Source organism: Tachyglossus aculeatus, chromosome 25 (assembly GCF_015852505.1).
Source record: "Tachyglossus aculeatus isolate mTacAcu1 chromosome 25, mTacAcu1.pri, whole genome shotgun sequence".
NCBI classification, from domain to species: domain Eukaryota; kingdom Metazoa; phylum Chordata; class Mammalia; order Monotremata; family Tachyglossidae; genus Tachyglossus; species Tachyglossus aculeatus.
In genome coordinates, this window is record NC_052090.1 from 12103234 (window position 1) to 12124581 (window position 21348).

A 21348-nucleotide genomic window follows, 5' to 3' on the forward strand; every position below is an offset into this window, starting at 1 on the left:
GACCGGCTTGGACCTTGTTGGTATTTCATTGGAATTTGCAGCCATGTAAAAAGCGCAAATTCCCTTTTCGTTTTAATGATGATTATGGTATTTGTTTAGCACTTTCTATGCGTCAAACACTGTTTTAAGAGCTGGGAGAGATACAAATTAATCAGGTTGAACACAGTCCCTGTTCCACATGAGGTGAGACTCGTAGACTGAGGAGGGAGGGAGGTGGGAGAACAGGTTTTCATTATCCCCATTTTATAGGAAGCAGCAGCACAGAGAATTAAAATGACTTGCCCAAGATCACACGACAAGCAGTTGGCAGAGATGGAATTAGAACCCAGGTTCTCTGACTCCAAGATCTGTGCTCTTTCCACTAGGCCAAGCTTGAAAACGCAATGTACAGGCTACATTCCAAGGGGCTGTTACAGGGGAAATGTCATAAACTTTAGGAAATACAAAATGTAAGTTTTCCAGAGCAGTAAACTTGCCTACCAAGTGCCTGTGGAATTTAATAAGGGTCAAAAGCATGTGCCAGAACTGCACTTAGTCAAAAATATCACCACATGAAAATGGCCTTATGGCAGCCAGCGTGTGGGTAACAAGTAATAAGGGTTGAGAGGCATTGGAATGGATTGTAAACTCCCTTTCCCCCTCACTTTTATTTCCAGAATAGGTCTTGACAACCATCTGTCTCCAGTGTAGTACCTTCTGGCAGTCAGGGTATGAATGATGATTTTGAGGGGTTCCTCCTCACATCTCCCAATTCACCCATCATTCCGCATTGAGTGGTGTTTTGTTATTACTTGAGGGTTGTTGTTTTATGCTTTTTTAATGTCAGATTAGGACCCACTGATCTAAAAAAAAAAAGTCTTGTTTCTTCCTTGTGGACTATGGTGACGTTTGAGCAGATGGGCATTCTGTTATGTAGTTCATTTCCACCGCACAGAATCAAGAGAGTTTTTGGTGTCTTCCTCAATTCCTGTTGAGCCAGATTTTAGGGACATAGCTCCTTGGGGCAGTCATCAGGGAGCTTTTGTGTATTTCTGAAATAATTTTATTCAGTGTCCATTGGCATTAGGTACATGGTTTTGAATAGGTAAAAATTTCAGAGTAAATTAAATTTGATAACACTTATGGTATTTGTTAAGCACTTACTGTGTGCCAGGCACACATCTGAGTGCTGAATAGTGTTATTTGTTAAACGCTTACTATGTGTCAGGCACTGTACTAAGCTCTGGGGTGGAAGCGGTGTGGCCTAGGTGATAGAGTATGGGCCTGGGGGTCAGAAGAACCTGGGTTCTAATCCCAGCACTGCCACTCATCTGCTGTGTGACCTTAGGCAAGTCACTTAAGTTCTCTGTGCCTCAGGTCCCTCATCTGTAGAATGGGAATAAGACTGTGAGCCCTATGTGGGACAGGGACAATATCCAACCCAATTATCTTGCATCTATCCCAGCACTTAGAACAGTGCCTGGCACATAGTAAGCACTTAACAAATGCCATTAATATTATTACAAGCAAATTGAACTGGGCACAGTCTATATGGGGGTATGAATTTAAGTGTGTAAAGGAATCATTTAAAGAATTGAGAATGTATAAAATGTGTCCCAAATTTCCCACCCACAGGATCCAAATTTGGTTCCTGTGATGTTTCAGAGTCTCTCCTCCTGCTTCCTATTTTGCATGCTGTGTGACTTGGGCAGGTTGCTTAACTTCTCTGGACCTTAGTTTCCTCATCTATAAAACAGGGATTAAGTATTTGTTTTCCCTCCCCTTCAAACTGTGAGCCTCATGTGGGACGGTGACCGTGTCCAACCTGATTAACTTATATCTACCCCAGTGGTTACTACAGCGTGTGATACATAATGAGTACTTAAATACTACAGTAGTTATTATTTGCCAACCACACTTCTCAGCCTGAAGTCAGTTGAGTTTGTGGGTGTATCGAAAGTAGAATAAGATTGGAGATCAAGATGTCTGCCCATCTAAGGCCTGGGGGTTGGTTTTCCTGGGAGAATTGTGCTCAGTCATTTACGGTGATCTCTCTGAAAGGTTTCATAGGCTGGAAATGGGCTTGGACATCACACTGTCCAGGCCCACCAGTTTCATTATATTCCCATTCCCCACCATATGCCTGCCCCTACAAAGGTCAAGGATTCACCATCCTTTCTCTGTTGCCTGCACTTGGAGTTGCACCTCTTAAACACTTTGACATTCGCCCTGCTCTAGCCCCTCGGGACTTTTGTATAGGTCCTTATACTCTGCTGCGTCCCATATATGATAATTGTGGCATTTGTTAAGCACTTAGTATGTACTGGACACTGTACTAAGCACTAGGATGGATACAAGCAAATCAGATTGGGCACAGGCCCTGTCCCACGTGGAGCTCACACTCTTAATCCCCATTTTACAGATGAGGGAACTGGGGCACAGAGAAATGAAGTGGCCCAAGGTCAAAGAGTGGACAAGTGGCGGAGCCAGGATTAGAACCCAGGTCCAGGTCCATGCTCTCTCCACTAGCCCACGCTGCTTCTCTGTATCCGTAATTTATCTTATTTATCTTAATGTCTGTCTTCTCGACTAGAGTGTAAACTTCTTGAGGGCAGAGATGTGTGTATTGCCCTCTCCCAAGCACTTAGTACACTGTCCTGCCTGTAGTACTGTAAGTGCTTTATAAATACAAGTGATTGATTGATTTGGTAGGAGAAAGTGAACCAGTTTCCCTCCCCACTTCATTTTTCCACTTGGGTCTTCAGAAATAGATGTCTGAGTGTAGTCAGAGTTAGGCAATGCTGATGAGTCCAGAAGAGTGTAAGCAAGCCCATAGAACACAATCTCTCCCGCCTTTTACCCCTCATTCCTGGGGCTGACTGAAGTCATAAAGGGACTTGGCCTCCCCCTCATTTATTGTTACCTTAGCCCTTTCTCCTAGGGCTGAGTAAGCAGTCAGTTTATAGGGAAGAGCTGTGTTGGGATTGGTAGCTGTAAACACTCTTGTTTATATAACTGGATGGTACTCACTCTCACTCTTTCTGAATTGTTTCCCAAATATCTCCCTGGGGGTTTGGGCACCACTCATTAAATGTGGTGCCACCTTTGTAGCTTAGCGGATGGGTGATTCCTTCTTTTTGGCATCATGGGGGAAAAAAGTGTCACGGTGTGAAAAAGCAGGGGAATTGAGCTGACAAGTTGGAGGTCAACAACTGGGCAAGTGTCAGGTTGATAATCTGGATTGTGAGAAGGTGCCTTCTGTTCTGTCTGCTCCTTGAGGGGACTTGAAGAAGAAAGTTGGTGGACATGTTTAATTCAGGGTTATTACTATTATTATTATGTGCCATCAAGTCGTTTCTCTTTCGTAGTGACTCTGTGGATGTGTTTTTTCCAGAACGTCCTATCTTCTGCCATAATCCATAACCTTGCTAACGGCGCTTCCGTTCTAGTCATGCTTTCTATCCATCTAGCTGCTGGGCTGCGTCTTCCATGTTTTCCTTGGACTTTTCCTAGCATTAGTTCAGGGTTACGTTTTCTTTAAATCTGTTGTTTGATAAGCTGCTGTTACCAGGAGCCCCCTGTGATGGTGATAGTGCACATTCCTTCAGCATTCCTCCAATAGCACTGTAACCAGAATTCAAACAGCGCCGGAATCCTCTCGCTATTGTGTAATGGGGTTCGTTCCAGGGCAAAGTGGAGAAAAGGGATGAGGCAGCGAAATAGCTGGCACTGGGACTAAAATGTTCCTGAAACCTGTTTCCCCTCAGAACAAGTAAAACAAGTAACTTTAGAACTGACTGCCTCCTGCCAAATGTTCAAGTCCTGAGCAATAATTCATAATGTATAATAGAAAAATGTCAATGAGAGGGAAAAACTACCCTCTTAAATGAAAGTGCCAGAAGACAGGATGGATTTTGCTGGTGGCAGAGGGCCGGGGTGATTGGAGAAAGGGAAATTTGCTTGCTTGAAGACCAGCAGCAGCAGCCAGACAGGAAGAGGAGCAGGAGAAGGAAGGGTTCTTAGTGTCCAACCAATCTAGGTGTTTCTCCCTCCCCTCCTGGAGAGCAAACTCCCCAGGCTGTGAATCCAAATGGGAGGGGGCCAGCTTGACCAGCCCTGCCCAGCCTGGCTCAGTGGAAAGAGCACGGCTTGGGAGTCAGAGGTCATGGGTTCTAATTCTGACTCCCCCACCTGTCTGCTGTGTGACCTTGGGCAAATCACTTAACTTCTCTGTGCCTGAGTTACCTCATCTGTAAAATGGGAATGAAGACTGTGAGCCCCACGTGGGACAACGTGGTCACCTTGTATCCTCCCCAGAGCTTAGAACAGTGCTTCGCACATAGTAAGTGCTTAACAAATGCCATCATCATTATTATTATTATTATTCTCTGCTCTGTGACCTTGGGCAAGTCACTTAACTTCTCTGTGCCTCAGTTACCTCCTCTGTAAAATGGGGATTAAAAGCGTGAGCCCCACGTGGGATGACCTGATTATCCTATATCTACCCCGGCACTTAGAATAATTCTTGGCACATACTAAGTGCCTAACAAATGCCATAATTATTATTATTATTATTATTCATCCTTGGCCCAAAGGAGCCCCGAGGTTCTGACTAGATCCCAAGGCCAATCCAAGTCCCGGAGAATCTGAATCGGACCCCCGGCCCCTCCCCCTGTGATCACCCTGGTCGGGGCCTCCTCAACAAGAAAGCTGTATGTCCTTCAAGCTGGTCTGTGAGTCCTAAGGGCCCAGCATTAGTTCTGTTCAGATTAGGCTCAGACTCAGAGATTGCCCCCTCACCCACGGCCCCTATTTTGGGACTTTCCTCTCTCCCCCAGGCCTTGTGCCTTCTCCACCCCAACACTGGCCAGACATCTGGGACTGTCGGGAAGCAGAATGGCGCAGGGAAGAGCACGGGCCTGGGTTCTGATCCTAGCTCTGCCACTTGCCTGCTCTGTGACCTTAGGCAAGTCACTTAACTTCTTTGTGCTTTAGGTACCACACCTGTACAATGGAGGCTAAAACTATGAGCCCCATGTAGGAGATGGACTTTGTCCAACCTGATTAACTTGTATCTACCCCAGCACAGTACAGTGTCTGGCACTTTGTAAGTGCTTAACAAACACAAAAAAGACAGCGACAGCTCCCCGAAAATTATTTCTGACTTGGATTTCCCCCTCCCCCCACCCCACTCCAGTGCCCAGTCTTCCTCTGCTGAAGCAAATGCCCAGTCTCAGCCGAGGATCCTTAGGTGATTCCTGATCTCGACAGAGACTCCAGGCGCTTCTGGGACTAAGAGAAGGGAGTGTCTCTTGCAGCGGTTGATTCTCCCGAGGCTGATTTTCAGGGAGGGCAATAGTGAAGCTGCCAGCCCCTCACCCACTTGGTAGGAAAGATTGGGGAGGGGGAGGGGATGAGGGGGCTCCATGGTCCAAACTGGTCTACCGCTAGCATATTTATCACATGAACTCAGAACTGAAGGAAAAGTAGGAAAACAGCTGGAAAAATGGAGGCTAAATCACTTAATCTTCCCATCCTAGACGAGGACGTGCGTCAGCTCTGACTTTCTTTCTAGGACTGACGATCACCCTCATCTTAACTCTCAATCAATCGATAGTATGTATCCAGTGCTTACTGTATGCAGAGCACTGTATTAAACTCTTGGGAAAGTACAACACAACAGAATTGGTAAACATATTTCCCTGTCCACAAGCATCTGACAGTCTCGAGGACAAGGAGTCTTGACAGTGGTGAGAAAACAGTCTTTGCAGACCTAAAGTTGAAAGTGCCATACTCTTACATGCAGCAGAGCAGTTGCTTTGAGGTTCTGAGAGGGTAGCAGACATGGCCGTCATCATCATCAATCGTATTTATTGAGCGCTTACTACGTGCAGAGCACTGTACTAAGCGCTTGGGAAGTACAAATTGGCAACATATAGAGACAGTCCCTACCTAACAGTGGGCTCACAGTCTAAAAGAGTGGGCTCACAGTCAGTTCCAATCCCCTCAGTGTCCAGCAGCAGCAACAGCTCAGTGAGCTCCTGCAGCAGGATGCCATGGGCTTTACCCTTCATGGTAACTTAGCCACCTTGTTACCCTAGAATGGAATGAAACCCAACCTTGGACTTTAGTAGCACTGATGACCCAGTTGGAAGACTTCGAGCTTGTGCAGTTCATGCCATCTGGGATCATGTGACAGACTAGCTTTCCAGTTGAGGAATTTGACAACCGAGAGATGAAGTATAAGCGTACCCCGTGATCTAGCAGTAATGCAGTTCCCCAACATGGATGTGTCGTGGGGTGTGCTTTTCCAACAACTTGCCTGCAATTTGTTAGATTCCTTTCCAGAACCAGACCCTACAGGTAGCCAAAAATTACACTGTAAATCCCTTGGCTCTGTCCCCTTTCTCTCATTTTTTCCCCTCCCCTATTTCTAGGGTACTTTCCTCCCCCACGCTCCCCCAATCCCTGTTCTCCAGCTTTTTTCCCGTTGGTCACCCACGCCTCCCAGCCCCCTCCAGGAAGGAGAAGGGAAAGGGGAGGGGCAGCATGTCGTCAGGCAGTGGCAGGCAAACCTGCAGCATCAGCTGTTGTGGCCCTCCTGCTCCATTCTGGCCCTGCCTCCGTCCCCGCACCTGGGCCCGCAAAGCGAAGGTGGGCCCCACCCAGGTCCAGCACAAATGGCCGCTCTGCCTGGCTCGGTGGACAGGGTGCTCTAGTCGGCTGTGCTTGGGGGTAGTGTTCAGTGGGGTCTGGGGTGGTGGCGGCTGGGACTCGAGCAGCCGGGAGCCTCTGACTTGTTCTTGTGCTCTCCCACCTGTGCAGCAGACCACCTGCCCCTTGTTGGACTCAGTCGGGGCGGGGCAGGGGGACTTGTTGGACAACTCTTGGATGTGTGGAGTAGTTAACTAGGGAAGAAAAGAGCCATTTCATGGGGGCTAAATGATTCTTTATGCAGAAGACTCCTCTTCCTCATCCTCCTTCTCTCCCTCTCTCCTTCATCTCCTTCCTCCTCTCCTCCCCCTTTTCCACTTCTCCCTCTTCTCCCTCCTCTCTCCCTCCCCCTCTTCTCCCCTCTCTTCTCCCTCTCTCTCCTCTCCCTCCGCCCTTTCTTCCTTTCCCTACTCTCCCTTTCCCCCCTCCCTGTCCTCCTCTCCCTTTCCAGCCTCTCCCTTTCCCCTCTCCCTATCCCCCCTCCCCTCCACACTGAGAAGCAGTGTGGCTCAGTGGAAAGAGCCCGAGCTTTGGAGTCAGAGATCATGGGTTCAAATCCTGGCTCTGCCACTTGTCAGCTGTGTGACTTTGGGCAATTCACTTAACTTCTCTGGGCCTCGGTTACCTCATCTGGAAAATGGGGATTAAGTCTGTGAGCCCCACGTGGGACAACTTGATTACCTTGTCTCTACCCCAGTGCTTAGAACAGTGCTTTGCACGTAGTAAGCGCTTAATAAATGCCATCATCAGCATCATCATCACTGTAGTTGGGTGGAAATGCAGCGGGTAGGCGCTGAGTGGGAGTTTCACCCCTCTGTATACGTGGACTAGAAGCCAGCTTCTCTTCTTCTTCCCGGGTGTCGAGATGGCAGCGAGGCAGAAGGCGCTGCCCGAAATCTCTGCCCCTGCCACCTGGCACGGGGAGGATCAGGTTCCCTGTTCGAGCATCTGTGGAGCTTGGGAGAATGGCACAAGTTACCTCTTTTCAATGGCCCTGTGAAATTCCTGGGGCACCCCGATTCTAAGAACACCACCACATGATTGCAACCGAATTGTTCGATGGAAAGGGGCCAAGCAGATCGTGGTGTTTCTGAATTCCTAGTCATGGCCATTAATTGTGTTCTCTCCCCTTCAAATCATTTGACTGTGCCTCAGCTGGACACCACTCTCTCTCTCTCTCTTTCTAGGAGCAGCCTACTGCCAGTTCATGGATATGCTGTTTCCGGGATGCATCAGTTTGAAGAAAGTAAAATTTCAAGCCAAGCTGGAGCACGAGTACATTCACAATTTTAAACTGCTGCAAGCGTCTTTTAAAAGAATGAACGTGGACAAGGTAGGACACCCAACACCTCTAACCTAGCCAGCCGACCCTCAAGAGCTGCTTTTTCTGGAAAGTGCAAAAATGAAGTCCCTGCTGAAAAATAGCTCATCTAGCGTTTATTTTACCGTCACCTCCCTCACCGGTCTATGGTTGTATTTGGCATCCGAATGTGAGCCCGTTGTTGGGTAGGGACCGTCTCTATATGTTTTCAACATGTACTTCCCAAGCGGTTAGTACAGTGCTCTGCGCACAGCGCTCAGTGAATACGATTGAATGAATGAATTATTCCTCCCTCTCGGTCAAACACTTTCATTTTAATAAAGCAAGGTGGCACCCAGACAGCTTTCACTTTAAATAGGTCTTGTATTGATGGGTGCTTCTATTGTTGCGGGTTTAGCTTTGTTGGCGTGTTTTGGGTGTTATCAGTCTTGTTTTAGGATGAGGGCACCTCGTGAGTGACTCATGAGAACAGGCATCCTTCAAGTGAGTTAGAAGTGCAGGAAAAGACATGGTTTGGGAGACAGGAGTTCGAAGCTGCAGCTCTCTTAAAGAGCAGGCCTGAAAGAGGCATTGAGAAATAGAACCGAGTGGGGAAGCGGCAAGCTTATTTCTAGTTTAAGTGAGAGGGCATATTTTCTGCCAAAATCGTGACAAGCTGCCCCAACCTTCCCAGGTTTACCTTCCCATTGCACGTTCCTCTTCCTTACCAGAACTCTGACTCTGGTCTTCTGTGCTGGGAAGAGTGAGGGGGAAAGGCAAGGGTGTGAAGCCTGTTTGCGTGTGTGTATCTCTGGCTTTCTGTCAATCAGTTAAACGTATTAAGTGTTCACTGTATGCAGAGCACTGTACTAAGCTCTTGGGAGAGTACAATATAACAGAGTTGGTCGAACTGTTCCCTGACCACAACAAGCTTACCCTCCACCTGCTAATGCTTCAGAACTGCTCCTGACCCTATAGGCATCCATTCTGCTTTTCCTGTATTCAGATGGGGATTTTCACCTCCAGATATACTGAGTACTGGGTTAATTAAACAGAAGCACGTCTTGTCATCTTCAGGTTATAATATAAAATCCACAAGGACATTCACCACATATCCAGTGAATTTCTTTAAACATTGAAAGATAAATTATTCACACTAACATTTCTTGTACAGTCTGGTGGACTGAGTGAAGAGCCAAATGCTGAAGTCTAAGATTCCAAGTGTGTATTTGATTTTCCACTTAGTTTAAAAAAAGACTTCATAGAGGAGATGGTGGGAATCTCCTTTTTGTTCTGTCCTATTATGTCTTCATCCTCAGCTTAACTTGAATTTTGTTTTACCCATTTAAAGAACATCTTAAAAAACAGGTCACTGGAAATTACTTTTGTAATGGAAAAACTGAAATGCTTCAGGTGCTTTATATTTTTAAAAAGGCCTTTCATTAACATGCCAAAAGCCTGATATCATCATTTTTAATTGGCACTGATTTGGTGTAAGATTCTTTAATTTTATAGGCATATCAGTTGTTGAAATTTCTAAGTGTTGTAAAAGGATTTAGCCACAAAGCTCTGTCATCTTTTCAAACAATGGGCTGTGGAATGTGAGCACTAAGTATGTGGAGGTGAAAGTCTCTATTTGAATATGGATGCTGTGTTAAGTTGGGTTGCAGAGTGTCAGAGGCAAGAGAGGGAGTTGGTTAGCTTGAGAGAAGTGAAGGGGTTAGTGGGAGAAGACAGTGAGCTCATGGAGCTCCTTAAAGCCAGTGGTCAAGAGTTTCTGCTTGAGGCAGAGAGGAATGGATCCATAGTTTAAGGTTTTTGAACAGTGAAGAGATGTGTGCAGAGCTGTATTAAAAAAAATGACCTGGGCCACAGAGAGAATTATAGGCTAGAGGCAGGAAGACAAGTGAGAAGGCTGGTAGAGTATTTGGGTCAGAATGTGATGAGGGCTTGGACAAGTACTGTGCTCTTGGATGGAGATGAATCAATCAGTGATATTTATTGAATGCTTACTATGTACAGAGCACAGTACTGTGTGCTTGGGAGAGTACAATGCAACATAATTAGCAGACCCGTTCCTTGCCCATAAGGAAACATGGAGGAGGAAACCTGACATTTAATGACAGACTGAATGGGAGAATTGAACCAAAGTGAGGTGTCAAGAACAGTGACAAAGTTGTGGGGTTCAGAGACAAGGAGGATGGTGGTCTTGGTGGCATCTGTGGTGAGAAATTTATGTGGAGGAGAAGATTTGGGAGGGAAGACAATGAGTTGAGTCCTAGACGTATTGAGCTTAAGGTGCAGGCAGGAGGGGATTCATTAATTCAGTAGTATTTATTGAGTGCTTACTGGGTGCAGAGCACTTGGAAAGTAGTTAGGCAACAGATAGAGACAATCTACCCAACAACAGGCTCATGGGACATCCACATGGAGACATCATAGAGGCAAGAGGAAGTGTGAGGTTATTGCAGAGGAAGTGCAATCTTCTCCCTTCTCTTCAGCTTCTTCTGAAAATCAGATCCATTTACCAGTAAGTAGCCCAACAGTTTGATGTATTTTCTATTGGCTTCACCCAATTAGAGCATCTCTTTGATCAGTAAGATGCCTCTTGATGGATGGTCTGGTTCAGGAAGTGTCATCTGAAATCCCCCACTCTAGCCTGTGAGCTCGTTGTGGGCAAGGATTGTCTCCCTCTGTTACTGTATTGTACTTTCCCAAGTGTTTAGTGCAGTGCTCTGCACACAATAAGCGCTTAGTAAATACAATTGAATGAATGAATAAATATGATTGAATGAATGAATAATGCCAGGAGTTGAAAAGTAGGGTTCTGAAACGGTTGTCAGGTTTTCTCATGAAAATCAGCTATTTTTCAAAAATAATTAATAATTGTGGTATGTGTTAATTGTTTACTCTGTGTCAACCACTGTTCTAAGCACTGGGAAATATAATAAAAATAATAATAATATTATTATGGTATTTGTTAAGCCCTTACTATGTGCGGAGCACTGTTCTAAGTGCTGGGTGAAATACAAGGTAGTCAGGTTGTCCCACATGGGGCTCACAGTCTTAATCCCCATTTTATAGATGAGATGACTGAGGCACAGAGAAGTTAAGTGGCTTGCCCAAGGTCACACAGCAGACAAGCTGCTGAGCTGGGATTAGAACCCAGGTCCTCTGATTCCCAGGCCCTTGCTGTTTCCAGTAACTCATGTTGCTCCTCAGTGGAGACCCAACTGTTAGGTTTACATTGAGCACTACTCCCAGTGGATAAAGCAGAGTTACAAGTAGCTTTACAGTAGAGTACAGTCACTTAAAAGTGCCTTTAAAGAGAAAAAAACTATGATCACAAATGCCCAAAGTGGTGATGTTGGTGCTACCTTGGGAGGCAGTGAACTCCATCACTGGGAAAAGAACTGCAAGGATCCACATATTCACATGCTGAATCACTTATGATTGAAACTTGCAGGTCATTCCTGTGGAGAAGCTAGTGAAAGGACGCTTCCAGGACAACTTGGACTTTATCCAGTGGTTTAAGAAATTCTACGATGCGAACTACGATGGGAAGGAGTACGATCCGGTCGAGGCGCGACAAGGCCAAGATGCAATTCCTCCGCCAGACCCTGGGGAACAGATTTTCAACTTACCCAAAAAATCTCATCATGCAAATTCCCCCACAGCAGGTATTGTGGAATGTTGACAGGATTTCATTACAGAGCTCAGCTTACCCAGAGCAGAACTCTTTTGTGTTTGAGGTTGATTCTGTTCTTTGTGATGGACTGTTTAGGCTCCTTTTGACCTGTATTCCAGGAAGTCTAGCCTTATGCACTCGGTCTGAATAATTGCATTATCTCCATCACCAGTTGCATTTAAACCATCTGCAGTAGCTTCCCTCAATAGTGATGTCTACAGGCTGTTTGGGGCTGAAGGTAAATGATGACAACCACTCTTAATTTCAGCCAGTAGGCAGAGGTGGATTTTTTTTTTCCCCCTCCTATCCTTCCGGGAAAGTTCTAGCACAGCCTGTTTGGCTGGATCATTTCCAGTGCTTAAGTGCATGACTCCAGAAAATGAACTGATTTATTTTTAAATGTGCAAACCATCCAAGCCCCATTCTCTTGCAAAAACACCAAACAAATATTTCCTGTAAAGGTATCACAACTTTTTTAGTCTAAGTAAATATTGATCAGAGGTCAGAAAATTTTGTCCTCCTCCCTCCACTTGTTTATTAATGGTGTGATGGGAGATCTGTCAGGTGGAAGGAGTTTTTCTGTAGTAGGAGGAGAGCTGAATACGAGGGAACAGAGGGATGGTGTACATTTGGGTATTCTTTCACATGGGTGTGTTGCAGCTGTATTCCAGTCTGGGGGTTTGTGAATTATCTTGGGACTTATGAGAAAGTTCAGCAAGGACAGTGGGAATGAGGATAATAATATAATAATAATGTTGGTATTTGTTAAGCACTTACTGTGTGCAAAGCACTGTTCTAAGCGCTGGGGAGGTTACAAGGTGATCAGGTTGCCCCCGGATATATATATATATACATATATATATATATGTATATATATATATATATATCCCTCAATCCATCATTCAGTTGTATTAATTGAGTGTTTATTGGTAGAGTGGGGGGAAAGGGAGTAGACATATTCACATAAATTATTTACAGATAAAGCTTTCTGAGGTCTATAGTCCTGAGTGGCAGAATTACTTATCTGTTTTTATCCCCAGATTGCCTGGAGCAAAGCCAGGGTGCAGTTGGTCCTTGCTTTGTCCCCTTCCTTTTGATTGCTTTGCTGTCTCATCACCTCCCCCAGTAACATCATTATCACTTCATTCTGACCCTACCTGCTAGACTAAATCCCTTTCACTGGCATAGACTCTTCTCAGCAGGAATATTATGCAGTTGTATTTGGGGAGGGAGGAAGGGAAAGCCTTGAAGTCTTCAGTGGGAGTACATGTGACTATAATAATGATGGTATTTGTTAAGCGCTTACTAAGTGCAAAGCACCTTTCTAATAATAATAATAATAATGTTGGTATTTGTTAAGCGCTTACTATGTGCAAAGCACTGTTCTAAGCGCTGGGGGGAACACAAGGAGATGAGGTTGTCCCATGTGGGGCTCACAGTCTTAATCCCCATTTTACAGATGAGGGAACTGAGGCACAGAGAAGTGAAGTGACTTGCCCAAGGTCACACAGCAGATATGTGGGAGAGGCGGGATTCAAACCCATGACCTCTGATTCCCGAGCCCACATTCTTTCCACTGAGCCACGCTGCTTCTCTAAGCGCTGGGGAGGTTACAAGGTGATCAGGTTGTCCCACGGGGGGCTAACCGTTTTCATCCACAGTTTACAGATGAGGTAACTGAGGTACAGAGAAATGAAGTGACTTGCCCAAAGTCACACAGCTGACAGTTGGCGGAGCTGGGATTTGAATCCATGAACTCTGACTCCAAAGCCCATGCTCTTTCCACTAAGCCACGCTGCACCCTATGACTATGAATAATAATAATGGTATTTATGAAGTGCTTACTATGTGCCAAGCACTGTTTCTAAGCTCTGGGTGAGAGCACTTGTTTATAATAATGATGGAATTTATTAAGCGCTTACTATGTGCAAAGCACTGTTCTAAGCTCTGGGGGGGTACAAGCTAATCAGGTTGTCCCACGGGAGGCTCACAGGCTTCATCCCCATTTTACAGATGAGGGAACTGAGGCCCGGAGAAGTGAAGTGACTTGCTCAAAGTCACACAGCTGACAATTGGCAGAGCCGGGATTTGAACCCATGATCTCTGACTCCAAAGCTTGGGCTCGTTCCACTGAGGCACGCTGTATAAAAGCTTTGCCGTTTTGAACTGTATTCTCCTTACTTCGTTCTGCTTTGAATTCTTAACAAGCTACTACATTTGAGTACCTCTTTCAGAACTGAGTTTTCGAATCTAGGGTTTCTGATTTACCTTGACTTCTTTCCACTTCCTCTGCAAAATGGGATTCTCTATCTGCTTATATTTGTTTTAATAATACAGAGAGCCAGCAGTAACTGGGAACACAGATATCCATCACAGCTTAGGAGTTAAGCTGTTGAAAATCAGTGACAAATATGGCAAGAACTTGAGAGGGAGGGTCTCCTCCCCTTCTCTCCCCCCACCCCCTTCCTTCATTCTCCTTTCACATGTACTAATTGGTGAGGGCCAAGATGAAATTTAGGGTTTGTGGGTTCGGATTCTTAAATTCCTATGGATCAGAGAATGTTGATCAATTTAGGTTAGGGAGTATGGTGAGTCTGGTCTAGCGATAGGCTTGATGCCCAGGAGCCTACTGGTTGGAGATAAGAACTTTGTAAAATGAGTGGCAAACCCTCTTCTCTCCCCGCCCCTCACCCCCAATTGTAAATACAAAAGAAAGTTGGAATAGCTGTAACCCTCTAAGATAACCAGTTATTTGTGTAGCTCTGATGATTCGGTATTGTCAAGCCAGGTCCCGACTCCTTGCCAAGCCCAGGATATTAAATACATGATTGGATGGAGTCTACTGTGGTAGTACTGGTAATTGTTGGTGGCTTTGCCTCTGTGTTTGAGGGCTGTATTAGACTAAGGGATTCATTCATTCATTCAATTGTATTTATTGAATGCTTACTGTGTGCAGAGCACTGTAGTAAGCGCTTGGGAAGTACAAGTTGGCAACATATAGAGACAGTCCCTACCCAACAGCGGGCTCACAGTCTAGAAGGGGGAGACAGACAACAAAACGCATTAACAGAATAAAATAAATAGAATAAATATGTACAAGTAAAATAGAGTAATAAATATGTACAAACATATATACATATATACAGGTGCTGTGGGGAGGGGAAGGAGGTAAGGCGGGAGGAGGGGGAGAGGAAGGAGGGGGCTCAGTCTGGGAAGGCCTCCTGGAGGAGGTGAGCTCTCAGTAGGGCTTTGACGGGAGGAAGAAAGCTTGGCGGATGTGCGGAGGGAGAGCAGGGGGAGGATGTGGGCTGGGGGTCGTTGGCGGGACAGGCGACAACGAGGCACAGTGAGGAGGTTAGCGGCAGAGGAGCGGAGGGTGCGGGCTGGGCTGTAGAGGGAGAGAAGGGAGGTTGAGGTAGCAGGGGGTGAGGTGATGGACAGCCTTGAAGCTGAGAGTGAGGAGTTTTTGCCTGATGCATAGGTTGATTGGTAGCCACTGGAGATTTTTAAGGAGTGGAGTAACATGCCCAGAGCGTTTTTGCACAAAGACGATCTGGACAGCAGCATGAAGTATAGATTGAAGTGGGAAGGGATACTACTGCTTTGTTCTCTTCACTGAGCCTCCGCGTAGATGGGGTAGTTAGAGCGTGGGGTAGGGAGGGTAAAGAGGGGACTGCAAGACTGGAAGGAACTGAAAGGAACTCACAAAATGTTGCTAGGCTTTGGGGTGTGGAATGATGGAGCTCGAGGAGGCTAGAAGCTAGGCTGAGCTTGAAATGCAATCAGAATGTAGCTCCATTTTTAGTAGTAAAGGAGCAAAGTCATTGTTAATTGTATTTTTACCTGGGAGAATTAAGGAACAAGTTGCATAGAGGTTGATGTCAGTTAAACTGGGTTCAAAATAGTGGTTGCCATAGAATGAACATTCTTAAAATTCTTGTATCAGTGTTTAATCCAAAGATAGTCGGTCATAACTAGGATCAGCCGAAGCATTTAAGGTGCCACGAAGTCGTAGTCGCTCCATTCATTCCTGAGAAGAGACTCTTGGGATGGTTAGGTGAGAATGGCACGAATTAACCAAGAAGTGATCTTCCACAAGTGGAAGCTTTTTGGTAATGATAAAGTGATGTCATTCCCGAGCATGTAATCAGCAAGCCAAGAATATGGCCCAGAGGATAAAGAAGGAGATGTGCAGGAAATGCACCCTGTCTCTGCCATTCCTGGTATGTACTGTGCCTTCAGGGCAGGGGACATGTCTGCTAATTCTGTTGTTTTACTCTCCAAGTGCTTAGTACAGTGCTCTGCACATAGGAAGTGCTCAATAAATACGATTGAATGATGGACTGATCTTCAGTCTTCTCTGTAGACTGTAAGCTCTTTTTTAAAAATTTTTAATGGTGTTTGCTAAGCACTTTCTATGTGCCAGACACTGTTCTAAGTGCTGGGGTAGATTCAAGCTGTTCAGGCTGGACACAGACCTGGTTCCACATGGGGCTTACAGTTTTAATCCACATTTTACTCCTGAGGTAGTTGAGGAATAGAGAAGTTGTGATTTGCCTAAGGTTATACAGCAGTCAAGTGGCAGAGCTAGGATTAGAACCCAGGTCCTGTGACTCCGAGGCCTGCACTTTTTCCACGAGGCCACACTGCTTCCCTCTTTGTGGGGAAGGGTTGCATTTACTAACTGTTGTACAGTAAGCAAAGTAAGCACCCAATAAATACCATCGATTGATTAATTCAGTCATTAGTACTAGGACCTTTTATAGTCCAAGTATTCAAAGGCCAACCATCTTGAGGAGAAAGGTGGTCAAATACTTGAGCCAAAGGGAAGAGAGCCATTGTTGCCCGTGACCCAGCTGTTGAGAACAAGATATTTAACTCCAATCTGCTGTCCCAAGTTGTCAAAGAAAACCCTGTTAAGCTTCCAGCTTTTGATGGTGTGAGAAAGTTACTAAGCATTTAAATTTGGAGCTGTCGTTAATGCCACTGAAATATTTAAACCAGAAGAGAAAGAGGTTACATCCTAGCTCCATACTTTTATTCTAAAGACTGAGTGGATTGAGACCTTAGGGATGTGATGAGTGAATAGTGTTCTGAAAAGGAGATGAATCCGATTATAGGAATTACAGATGCATTGCCTTACTTTCTCCCACTCATACCAACATTGCACGAGTCTTGACCACCAGTTCCCTCTTCTGAGGAATTCTCTCTGGATTCTTAGGACTTGGTCTGGGTTTAGAATGATTTTCATTGCTACCAGCTAGCTATCACAATTCATTCATTCACTTGTATTTATTGAGCGCTTACCGTGTGCAAAGCACTGTACTAGGTGCTTGGGAGAGTACAATATAACAGACACATTCCTGCCCTCAACAAGCTCACAGCCTAGAGGGGGAGACAGACATTAATATAAATAGTTAAATTACAGATCTATACATATGTGCCGTAGGGGTGGGAGTGAGGATGAATGGAGCAAGTAAGAGTGGCACTGAAGGGAGTAGGAGAAGAGGAGAGGAGGGCTTAGTCAGGCAAGTCTTCTTGGAGGAGCTTGGAGTACATTGAAGGCTTCTTCAAGGTCCCAAATAACTCAAATCACCCTATTATGTGACCCTCCTGGATATCAGAAAACCTTTGACTCCTTCGGTTGTAAAGGTATCTTCTGAAATACGGCTGCTGACCAAAATTTGTAACTGTTATTTTTCACCTTAGGTGCAAACAGTGGTCCTTAATAAAGGGTGCAATACAGATTCCCTCAAGATTAAGGCACTTAGGAAAAATGATTATTTTTTTCTGTGTTGCCGCATCTGATCACTAATGCAGACTTGCAGTACTACCAAATTGCCAAGTGGAAGAACATTCGTACATTTTCAGGTAGCTTTGAACTAAAACTGGCTCATTCAGTTTTGATTATTGGACTTAAAAATGCTGATGTTGGACTTAAAAATGCTGATAATATGTGCCTGTATAGCAGCAGCGTGGGAACTGTAGAAAGGGGGGGATAGAAGAATCTTTGAGACACAACAAAACTTTAAACAATACGGCCGAAACAGTTTGGCCTAGTGGAAAGAGCTTGGGTTTAGACGTCAGGAGACCTGAGTTCTAATTCCTATTACTGCCACTTTCCTGCTGTGTAACTTTGAACAAGTCACTCCTGGATGTCTGTTTCCTCAGCTGTAGAATGGGGATTAAATACCTTGTCTCCTTCTCCCTTAGATTGTTGGGCTAGTGCCTGACCTGATTTTTTCCTGTCTTCTCCCAGGGCTTAGTCAGTTCTTACCACCTGGAAGCACTTAACAAATCCCACAATTATTATTATTATTAGAACTGTGGATAGTTGGGAGATAGCAGGAAGCAGGTCCACCTTGCGATCAGCAATTAGAAATGGGGTGATTGATTTTGAGATGAGACCACCAGAGGCCGAAATGAAAAAGGTGTCAGGTGCTGTAGGTGACATATTTGACAGGGCTGCAAGGGATAGGCTGTCCGTGTACACCATGTGAAAGTTATGGCTAAAGGTCAGTCTTTTCGTTCACACCCCTTCCTCAGATAAAAATCTCACATATGGAAGCCTCATCTTTGAACCCTGAAGGCAGCAGAGCGATTTAGTGGTAATTGCCAAAGATTTGTGGAACAAGGATGAAAATTTCTTCTTCTGGGGAACAGCAGGCCTTTCCCTTTTTTTCTTGCCAATTGGTCACCTGCCAGGTCTCAGGCTTCATGCTTCCAGAATTGCACCTTTTCTTCTCCTGACTTCATCTGCTTAGAACAGTGCTCTGCACATAGTAAGCGCTTAACAAATGCCATTATTATTATTATTATCTGCTAATTCAGCCTCCTATGTGACAAAGCTCAGCTCATCTTCAGAAAAAGCTTGTTAAAGTCACCAAAGGCAACATGTTTGAGGAGGAGCAGTTCACTCTTTTAGCTCTGTGGGAATCTGTGATGACCGTGTCTGCTGTAGGATGGCTGTACATTTGTGGAACTGGTACTTTCTTGCCTGCCACAAAACACAGACTGCTCGATTCTAGAGTCCATTAAACACCCTGCAGATGATTTAACGATAATGAGTCATGGTTTGCCAAGTCTGTCCCCACCTTGGGTGGTTACTAATGTCAGTGCTCTCTGAAAGATGTGCTTCATCCTGATTGTGGAGCACTAATGTAACCAGGCTCCAAAGAGAGAGAGAGAGAGAGAGAGAGAGAGAGAGAGAGAGAGAGAGAGAGAGAGAGAGAGTGTGTGTGTGTGTGTGTGTGTGTGTGTGTGTGTGTGTGTGTGTAAAGGATCTGCGTGCACACACTTTGTACATTCTGTTTCTGTGACAGGATGCCAGATTTCTCCAGCTGTCCAGAACATTTAGAACATTATCTTCCTTAGTTCCAGCGGAGCTGTGACAGTGATGTAGTTACTCTCTTCTGGGATGGGATGCAGACATTTGAAATGATGATTTAGCCTGTGAGGAAATAATAATAATAATAATGGCATTTATTAAGCGCTTACTATGTGCAAAGCACTGTTCTAAGCGCTGGGGAGGTTACAAGGTGATCAGGGTGTCCTACGGGGGGCTCACAGTCTTAATCCCCATTTTCCAGATGAGGGAACTGAGGCACAGAGAAGTGAAAGTGACTTGCCCAAAGTCACACAGCTGACAATTGGCAGAGTCTGGATTTGAACCCATGACCTCTGACTCCAAAGCCCATGCCCTTTCCACTGAGCCACGCTGCTTCTCTGGAAATGGATTTTTTTACATTTTTTACATTCCCCCCATCTAGAATGCGCATGGGATGTTTTAATACAATAAGGCAGATGTCTATCAATGACATTCGGGTAAGCTGGTGGTGTTTACAGGTTGTAGATTTGAGTTATGTTTCCTAGTCGAAGGCTGTTATGAAAGATCAGCCTTTTTAAAGTATTTGTTAAAGGCTTACTATGTGTCAAGCTTTGTTCTAAGCACTGGGATAGATTCAAGTTAATCTGGCCAGATACAGTCCCTGTAACATATGGGACTCAGAGTCTAAGTAAGAGGGAGAACAGGTATTGATCTCCATTTAGCAGTTAAGGAAACTGAGGCGCAGAGAACTGAAGGTGACTTGCCCAGGGTTACACAGCAGGCAAGTGGTGGAGCTGGGATTAGAACCCAGGCCCTCTGGCTCCCATGTTCGTGCTTTATCCAGTAGGCCACGCTACTTCCTGGCTTTGTGTGATGAATTACTAAATTAACCAAGAAAGTTCCAAATTGATCATTCCTACGGCAACTGTAGCATGCACACACTGCATATGCATATTATGACTTTTTAAATTAAAGTCATACATGGATCAAGCAGTGTGGCTCACTTCGAGTTTACTGGGAAATATAATGCTGAGCTCACTCTTTATCCCTCTAGACCTTCTGCCTTTCAGCAGAAATAGTTGAGTGAAATAGATTAGTACACTATTGATGTTTTTTAAAACCGCAGAAATGAAGCAGATAAGCCCAAAAATAAACAGAGTGAGGTATGAGAGCAGGAAGAATTTCCCGATTTTTCTGAATCACTTTAGCACTTATCAAGAAATGAAAAATTGAGCATGTGATCTCTTAAGCATTTGAAACTTTTGGGGCCTCTGTTGTTGTCTGAACAACTCTAAAGGGTTTGGAGAGTTGGATAATGTCTGCTGTGCCCAAGGACCAAAATTTCAACACTTCTGTATCACAGCACATGGAAGAGATAGGAGGGTTGAAGATAGGTGGGCCTTAAACCCCAGTCTCTGGGAGGGGCAGATCTTCTAACGTCTCAGGAATCCGCACGTGGTTCCCACCTAAGCCAACCAGGGAGACTCTGCTAGGCCAATACTTGGCCGCTTATTCATGCATTCTTCATCTCTGAACCAATGTAATTCCCACTTAGCAAAGTGCACACATATCCGAGGATAATGTGCCAATTCAGCTTGTAGTTCTAAATATTTGCATTATCTGAAAGTAAACACTTTTCTCAAATATGATTTTTTTTTTTTTTGCAAATCACACTGGTCAAAAATCTGGAATTTTTTTTTCCTCTGAGTTTAATCTCAGTGTTTAATTGCTTGGTTTGCAGATTCAGTATGATTCCTCCATTTGCCCGTGCAGTAAGCCTGGGGAGAAAGTAGAGCATCTGAATAGCAAGGAAATACATGCTGCCTCTGAGAGCTACAACTGCAGTGTGCTCCTATGCTGCAAGAAGTTGATTTCTCCTTTCATTACTCAATCACTAAAACGGGAAACTTCCTGGAAACATGAGTCAGATTGCCAGGAGTGTAGAAGTTGAAAGTAGTTCCCAAGTTTGGACTACAAAAGTCACATGCAGTTTTGTGGGATCTCCCAATTTATTTTTGACAGCATAGAAAAGCGTAATGGTGTTGCCTGCCTCTGTATTTTAATAGGCCTTTTCTTCTGAGCAGCTCAGAATGATTTCTAGGTGTTCCCTTTGAACTCTGTAGCATTCCCATGACTGAGGTAGGAACCAGCCAAGAGACAGAGACCAAAAGGACCTGCCTGGGGTCACACAGCAGGTCAGCGACAGGCTCCAGGCCTTCTGATTCCCATTCTCTTCTACACACTGAACTGCACCAATTGCTGACTTGTGGTTGATAGGATTTCAAACTAACATTACTTACAAAGGAGCTGCTTATCTCCAGAATTAAGGCACTCAGCCAA

General features: G+C 44.9%; 1 protein-coding gene across 3 annotated transcripts in view; it reads left to right on the forward strand.

Annotated features, from left to right (window-relative positions):
• MAPRE2 (microtubule associated protein RP/EB family member 2) overlaps positions 1-21348 on the forward strand; it is a 131830-nt gene that overhangs the window by 94541 nt on the left and 15941 nt on the right. For all 3 annotated transcript variants that reach the window (XM_038766418.1, XM_038766417.1, XM_038766419.1), the window contains 2 exons: positions 7881-8026; positions 11460-11673. In XM_038766418.1, the coding sequence (XP_038622346.1) occupies positions 7881-8026; positions 11460-11673 (360 nt within the window). The remainder of the gene's footprint in view (positions 1-7880; positions 8027-11459; positions 11674-21348) is intronic.